Here is an 8,109-nt window from a genome sequence, read left to right as displayed (position 1 = left end):
TGCGCTGTCGTCGCTCCCTCGGTGGCGGAGGAGATCGTTCAGATTCCTGTTTTGGTGGATGAACCGGATGCGACTATCTGGATCCACAGCACCTATGGTGCCTTTTCTGTGAGATCTGCTTGGGAGCAGGTCAGACCGAGAAGCTCGGTCTCGGATATCTTTACTCCCTGTTGGGGTCGCTGGATGAGGCCCACCATGTCCTTCTTTCTGTGGAGGTTTTGGCATCGGTGGTTGCCTGTGGATGAGGTGCTCCAGCAGCGGGGTTTCTCCCTTGTGTCCAAGTGCCAGTACTGTGAGATGTCGGAGACATTTACTCACATTTTCATCGACAGTCCCATCGCCCGCTCTGTGTGGAATTTCTTTGGGGCTATCTTTAGAGTTCGCATCCCTGCCACTGAGAACTTCAGTCTATTTCTCAGTGCTTGGAAAAGGGGTCGCGAGTGGTCTCCGGGGGGTAATGTGAGGGAATTCATTCCTTTTGTCGTGCTTTGGTTCCTCTGGACTGCACGCAATGATACTAAACACCGTCACTTACCCTACTCTACGGAGAAGGTTAAGTTCCAAATTTTGACTTATTTGAGACTTGCTCATTCCGCAACTATTATCAAGCCCCGTCTTTGGCTGGGGGCTTTGCAGGCTGCGAGGAAGATGGGCATTTCGGTCGGACTCCAACGGATTCACAAGACTGCGATCGTCCGTTGGTTGAGGCCTCCACCTGGGTCCTTCAAGCTCAATGTGGATGGGAGCTCGAGAGGTAACCCGGGTGAGTCGTCTGTGGGGGGGGTTGTCCGAGATTCTTCTGGTAGGGTCTTGGCGTTTTTTAGTGAGTTCATTGGTTTGGGGTCCAATGTCCGTGCAGAACTCTGGGCGATTTGGAGGGGTATTCTTCTCTGTTCTGACCTTAGCCTTTTCCCCTTTGGATTGAAACTGATTCCCAGATTGCTATTCAGATTCTTAGATCTCGGAGGTGCCGTTGGGATTTGGACCATATTGTTTCGAGGATGCGTGTTTTGGTGCGGAATAGGCCGGTTCATTTCTCGCATATCTATCGGGAAGGGAATTCGGCTGCGGATGCGTTGGCACGGCAGGCTCATGATCATAGGCAGTGTTTGTTGGAGATTGGTGTTTGTTTAACCACTCACATCGCTGCGTTGGCCCGTTCTGACTCTTCCGGGCTTCCTTACCTTAGATCTAGGTTTTCTTAGAGCCTCACGCTCGCTTATAGCCGTTTCTCTTGGGCTTTCTTTTTCTTTGTTTGATCTCCTTTTTGGTCTAGGTCATCCTAGATTTAGATATATGTAGCTATTTATTTTTCTTTGCAGGTACAGCTCTCCGGCCCTTTTCCGGAGTTTTTGGAGTTAGTCTGTTCCCCTGTCGCTTGCTTTGCTTTCTTCAGGGTGATGGATCATCAGGCGTTCTCTGTGCTTCCCCTTGCCTGGTTCTTGCTGTTGTTTGGATGTTTTGTGGGCGGTCTTTCGTGCCCCTCGCTGTAGGTTATGGCTTGAGTTTCCTTCGCCATTCTCCTGCTTTTTTGCTCTGGGTCTGCTGGTTTGCGGTCGCTCCTCTTTTTCCTCGCGGCCTATGTATAGTGACTTCCCAGCTGATCATGACTTTTGGGCATATTTCTTGCATAGCTTTGATCTGTTGTTCAGCTCTGGATGGTGCCAGCCTCTTTTCGCGCTTTAGTGTCGGATTTGATTTTGCTGGCCTGAAGTTGTGGATCTCCTCTAGGTTTTACTGCACAGGCTGATACCAGCCACTCTTCGCGCCTCAGTGTCCGTTTTTGATTTTGCTGGGCCGAGCTGTGGCTCTCTTCTAGCTTTTGCTGCTCAGGATGACTGCTGACGTTGATTTAGTTAGCTATCTTTGATGTTATTTGTTTATACTTATTTCCTAGGGATGCTTTGGTTGTATATTTTCGATACCCTAGCTGTTCTGATGTTCTTATTACCTTTGTATAGCCTTTTGGGGAGGTCTTGGCCTAGTCCCCCTCCTCCGTTAGGTTTTATTTGTATCGCTTTTTTATGTTTATATACAGGTAGGGGTCTGCCTAACCCCCCCGCTCCCGGCGGTGTTTTTTTTAAAAAAAAAAAAAAAAAAAACCTTTGAGCTTCCTTAGGGTCCTCAGGCAGCTTTCCCTCCAAATAATTAATTATAACGACCCTCCAATCCTCCTCCGCGAGTTCAGGTATAACCGGACTCATATGAGGTGCGAGCTCCACCTGAAATACCACATCTCTAGTTTTCCAACTCCCCATAGAACCAGCCATCTTCGCCAAAGCCTCTGCTCTCTCATTTTCCCTTCTAAGTATCTGTTCAAAGACCACCTCCGCAAATTGTTTTTTTGCCTTATCCACTTCTCGAGCATACTCAATAAGCATTTCATTCTTCACATCATATTCCCCTTTCATTTTTTGTGCCACCAATTGTGAATCGAAAAAGACGTGTATCCGTATAGCTCCCATATTTCTAGTCGCTCGAAGTCCAGCTAAGACAGCTTCGTATTCAGCTTCATTGTTAGATGCCTTGAAATCTAATTTCACTGTCAATTTCACCTCCTCACTAGTAGGAGAGATCAACACCACCCCCACTCCACTTCCTTCTATAGACGATGAACCATCGACAAATACCTTCCACGGATCCTCACTTTCCAAATGAACGGTTTCGGTTAAGAAGTCAGTCAAAGCCTGCGCCTTAATAGCAGTTCTTGGCTCATACTGTATATCATACTCTCCCAACTCGGTAACCCATTTCACCAACCGTCCCGACACGTTTGGGTGAGTTAAAATCCTTCCTAGAGGACTGTTTGTAAGCACCACTATAGGATGAGATAGGAAATATGGCCTCAAACGTCTTGCCGTCATCACCAATGCCAAAACCAACTTCTCCAACCCCGAATACCTCAACTCAGCCCCTTTAAGGGCATGCGACACATAATAAATAGGCTTTTGTGTTGAACCTTCTTTTTTAACAAGAACTGAACTCACGGATCCCTCCGAAGCTGATAGATACACCCACAATCCTTCTCCAGCCATCGGCTTGTCCAACACAGGTAACTCAGCCAAATACTTCTTCAATTCTCCAAAAGCTTTTTCACAATCCTCACCCCATTCAAACTTCTTGGCTTTCCGTAAGGTACGGAAGAAAGGCAGGCTACGATGAGCGGACCGAGAAATGAATCGCGCCAAGGCCGTGATTCTCCCGGTCAATTGTTGAACCTCCTTCGGACCCCGAGGAGAAGTCATATTTTGTACAGCTTGAACCTTCTCCGGATTAGCCTCAATCCACGCTCGATTACCATGTATCCCAAGAATTTTCCACTCTTAACTCCTAAAATACACTTTTGAGGGTTCAACTTCAATCCATAAGACCGTATGGTGGAAAATGTTTCCACCAAGTCATCGATGAGTCCAATTGCATCTTTTGATTTTACCATGATATCATCCACATACACCTCCACATTTCTGCTTATTTGCTTGGAAAACACTTTGTCCATCAAACGCTGGTATGTAGCCCCGACATTTTTAAGCCCAAAGGGCATGATCACATAGCAAAAAGTTCCCTCGAAGGTGATAAAGCTTACCTTATCTTGATCTTCCATAGCTAAAGGGATTTGATGGTACCCTTGGTAAGCATCCATTAGTCATAAGTATTGATGGTCGGCCGTAGAATCCACCAGTTGATCTATTCGAGGCAATGGATAACAATCTTTTGGGCATGCCTTATTAAGGTCCCTAAAATCCACACACATCCTCCATCCACCCGAGCTCTTGGGAACTAACACAACATTCGATAGCCAAGTAGGAAATTTCACCTCTCGAATGTGCCCAGCCCCAAGCAATTCCCCTATTTCCTCTTTTATCACTTTATCCTTGTCGGGTCCGAAGTGCCTCTTCTTTTGCTTTACGGGGAAAACTCCAGACAAGATATTTAACTTATGCTACATAACCGCTGGTTTTATACCTCTAAGCTCTTGAACTGACCAAGAGAATACATCAAGGTTAGCCTTTAGGCAAATAATGAGCTTTTCCTTGACCTCTGTTTCCAAATCAGCAGCAATCTTAAGCTTCTCTCCGCTAACCCCCAGTTCCACTACTTTAGGTTCCTCCTCTTCAAGGGTTTGAACCTCTCTCTTAGCCACTGTCAACATAGCCCCACCCCTCCGTATCATGATGACTTCCACCCATGTCTTTTTTCCTTCTTTGCGCACCACTTCATCATAACATCGGCGTGCCACTTTCTGATCCTCACGCAACATCCCAACTTCTCTTCCTACGGGAAACTTAAGCTTTTGATGATACGTAGAAGCCACATCTCTAAAATCCTTCATAGTTGGACGACCCAAAATCCCATTGTATGAGGAAGGAGCATCTACCACCGTGAAGCTCACCATCTTGGTGACCCGTCGAGGATCATTTACCAGGGATACTGGGAGGAAAATCTGACCCAACGGTCGAATATCATGACCTGTGAATCCATACAAAGGTGTTGAGATAGCCTCCAATTCAAATCCTTCCATTTTCATTTGATCCAACGTCCATTTGAACAACACATTCACTGAACTCCCACTGTCAACAAATATCCTCGCCACATCATAATTTGCAATTGTGACCATGACCACCAAAGCATCATTATGCGGAGCCACGACACCATGAAGGTCTTTGGGTCCAAAACTGATTATGGGATCTTGAGGTAAATTCAACTCTTTAGATATTTCAAAGTTTTCCATCCTCCTTCCATGCGCTTTACGCGCCAGTCCGGAATCACCGTCGGTGTCGCCTCCTGAAATAATATGAATCATACCTCTGGTAGGGTTATTATCCTCATCCACCCTCCTTCTTTGGTCAAGCCCTTGAGGAGGAACTTGACCCTCCATCTGTTTTCTCGGCACCTCCGTTCTTGGATTTACCCAAGGAGGAACTCGACCTCGCCGCGGAGGTGATCTAAACTTTTGATTGCCTCTTGGGGGAGTTCTTTCCCTCCTCGTAGGTGGAAGGAACTTGGGACCTTCATCGACCCTTTGTGAACTTCCTTGCCTCCTTCTTCCTTCATCTACCCCCATCACCTTGTTCCTATTTGGAGCCAAGGGGACATAAGGTGAAAACTGCCTTTTACCTCGAGCTCGATCATCCTCCTTTTCTCCTACACCTCTTTATCTACCTCCCTTATCCGCCTCTTCCACGGTACTACCCCCTGGCTTATATTCAGTCCTCCTGTATCTTTGAGCATCCTCTAAATTCACATACTTTTTCGCTCGTGCCAAAATATCATCGTAACTTGATGGAGGCTTCTTAACTAGAGACTTGAAGAATTCACCTACCTTCAACCCTTGGGTAAAGGCGCTGATCACTATATCAGGAGTAGCGGTCGGCACTTCCAAAGCTGCCCCATTAAAGCGTTGGATAAATTCCCTTAAAGTTTCCTGATCATGTTGCTTCATCACAAATAAACTCAAATAGTTCTTTTGGTACTTTTTGCTACTAGAAAACTTATGCATAAAGGCCACACGAAAATCCTCAAAAGACCTTATGGACCCAGGCTTCAACATGTTGAACCATTGCTGGGTGGACTTTACCAGCGTGCTCAAGAATACTCGACACTTTATACCATCAGAGTATTGGTGCAATAGGGCAGCGTTCTCAAACCTTCCCATATGTTCCTCCGGGTCCGTACTTCCATCATATTCTCCCACGCTTGGCTTCTTGTAACTATCTGGAAGTTCTTCCTCCAAAATCGCAAGGGCAAATGGACTTTCTTTCTTAAGATCTGAACCCTTGCTCCCAAGTTGTTGTCTCAACATCCTTATCTTCTTCCACATTTCCTCCTTCTCTTGGTCATCCATGCCCGGAGGGGGTAGGGTTCCCCCCACCTGACTCCGCTGACCCATTTCATCATTTTCTGGCACTTTCACTTGCTCTTTTTCTTGCTACTGCTCTCTCTCTCTTGCTCACGGCCTTGGCCTTGCGAGACTTCCTGATTTTTCTTCAAGGCCTCTCCCACAACCTTTGTAATAAATTGTCCCAACTCTTCCAAGGTCATACTTCCCACTGTATTCTTAGGGGGAGGCTCCTCCATCCTCGGCCCTAGGCGAGATGAGTTGGAGTGAGCTCTTCTACTCCCTCTCCTTCCAACCATCTCTACGTCTCAACTCAAACTTCCTACAGATGGCGCCAAGTGATACTCACTAAAATTTGGTGGTCCAGATCTCACTCAAGCCCAAAGTTTCAAGTCTAGAGATGAACCTGAAATCAAGCAGATAATGTTAGAGGGGGCCGTGAGGGTATCCCAGCGTAGCCCCTCCGATACTCAAGTCAGAGACGTGAACGAATAAGAGAAAGAGGAGCTTGGACGCCCTCAAAATGAAAGCTAATTAAATTCAAATGGAAAGAGCAAACCCGTATTTATAGGAGGCAAAATATGGGACCACGAACACTTTTTAGGGGACCATGAGCGTGTAGTTCATGCGCCTCTCCTTTAGAGCTCGCCCTCCAAAGACAACTCAAGGCACAAAACCAAGCTTACCGCCTTAGAGCTTGTCCACCCTAGGAGTCGCTCGCCTTAGGGGGCGCCCACCCTGGGGCGAGCCTCTCCTCCACTTCTTTCATATACTCTTTCACATCTCCATTCCAAATTGTCATAATCTTTCGACTTACCTTAGAAACCTCATGTCTAAGGTCCAACTCGACGGGGCTCTTCTTCACCCCTTAGGAGCCAACATACACCTTCTTCCATAATCCCCTGATGAGCCAGCCCTACCTCTAAAAGATGAGACTCGGACCTTAGTCTTTGGTTATGGGCCTTTATTGGGCTCAAGCACTTGATGGGTCCACTCATGGGGAATCATATAATATTAAAACTTTTAAAATAATTCAATTAAAAATAACATGTTGAATCATTATACATGGAAAAATCAATCAACAAATATTATATTTCAAATATTTGAGGGTATTTATATCCTTTGAGGTAATAAAAAGTCAAAAAAATATGACAATTGCATTTGAGGTGTGTGTTACACCAATTTCTGACGCAAGGGGTTTTCAGCTTATTTTTTAAAAAACGGAGGACTTAAAAGCTAATTTATGTTTTATAAAAGGTTTTATGATATATAAAAATTCACAAGGAGCCGATGTGGTGGCAGTGGCAATAAACGGAATCAGTTCAAAATCATAAGATCTGAAAAACGAAAGTGTCGATGCTGACTTCAGGGTACTGCCCTGAAGCCAAGATCAATGGCTCGGATCATCTTTGTATATCAAATCAATTGATCTGCAAAGAGATCCGAGCCGTCCAATTGCCCTTCGGGCACGAGGCCCTCGGGGCAGGATGGACAGGGTCCAGAAAAACATCCATGTTTGTGGAGAAAGCAATAACATTAGTGCTATGTATTGAAATATACATGATTTGCAATATTTCATGTGTGTAATTAATTAAATAAAATATTATTTAAACATGAGATTAAAAAAACTATTTCAAATTTCAATACACAACATCCTATGTTATTTCTCTCTTCACGGGATAAAATTTGACCCAAAAACTAGACCAACCGTACCAATTCATTCATCTCTCATGCCAGGCTTAAAATATAAGTATAGATAGTATAATAATTCTATTATATGTTGAAATATATTTTGAAGTTTTATATTGAAGAAGCTCGTTAATATGCCTATTTTTTTTATCCAAACTCAAACTTAGGTAGTGTTGAGAGTACTTCTAGAAAGCACTTTTCATTTTTTCATTAACAAAGTTTCACAAAATTTTGAAATTTTGTTAATAAAATGTTGTGAAATGTTTCTTAGAAGCTCTCTCAAACACTACCTTAGCCTTGATTATAATCAAAATTCGTATTAAAAAGAGCTTTGAATCCAACTCTGATATATCTCTTTAAAGTTTCATAATTTTTCCATGTTTGACTCGTTTTGATGAATTTGCATCCCCGTTCATATCTTCCTTTCTTATGTCTTCCAATAAATGGCATACGTTTCAACGATCACAGAAAATGTACATTTGTTATCGATTTATACACAAATCTAAGCCAAAATACATATATAAGAGATGGAAATACTCGGCAAAACAAACTTTTTTCACCCAAGTTCCAAAGACAAGTCTATC

The 8,109-nt window shown here is 44.2% G+C and overlaps 2 protein-coding genes across 2 annotated transcripts; both read right to left on the bottom strand.

The window, feature by feature from the left end:
- Positions 1-1,494: 1,494 nt before the first annotated feature.
- On the bottom strand, positions 1,495-3,245 carry LOC140862106 (uncharacterized). Its single transcript, XM_073265110.1, has 2 exons — positions 2,104-3,245; positions 1,495-1,708 (listed from the first exon to the last, which is right to left on the bottom strand). The coding sequence occupies exons 1-2, from the start codon at positions 3,243-3,245 to the stop codon at positions 1,495-1,497; spliced, it is 1,356 nt and encodes a 451-aa protein (XP_073121211.1).
- Positions 3,246-5,152: 1,907 nt separating this feature from the next.
- Positions 5,153-5,887, bottom strand: LOC140862105 (uncharacterized). Its single transcript, XM_073265109.1, has one exon. The coding sequence runs from the start codon at positions 5,885-5,887 to the stop codon at positions 5,153-5,155; it is 735 nt and encodes a 244-aa protein (XP_073121210.1).
- Between the last annotated feature and the right edge of the window lie 2,222 nt (positions 5,888-8,109).

The sequence above is a fragment of the Henckelia pumila genome, chromosome 4 (assembly GCF_033568475.1).
Source record: "Henckelia pumila isolate YLH828 chromosome 4, ASM3356847v2, whole genome shotgun sequence".
In the NCBI taxonomy this organism is placed as follows: domain Eukaryota; kingdom Viridiplantae; phylum Streptophyta; class Magnoliopsida; order Lamiales; family Gesneriaceae; genus Henckelia; species Henckelia pumila.
Note: the sequence above shows the minus strand (reverse complement) of the source record. Positions and strands in the feature narration are given on the sequence as shown.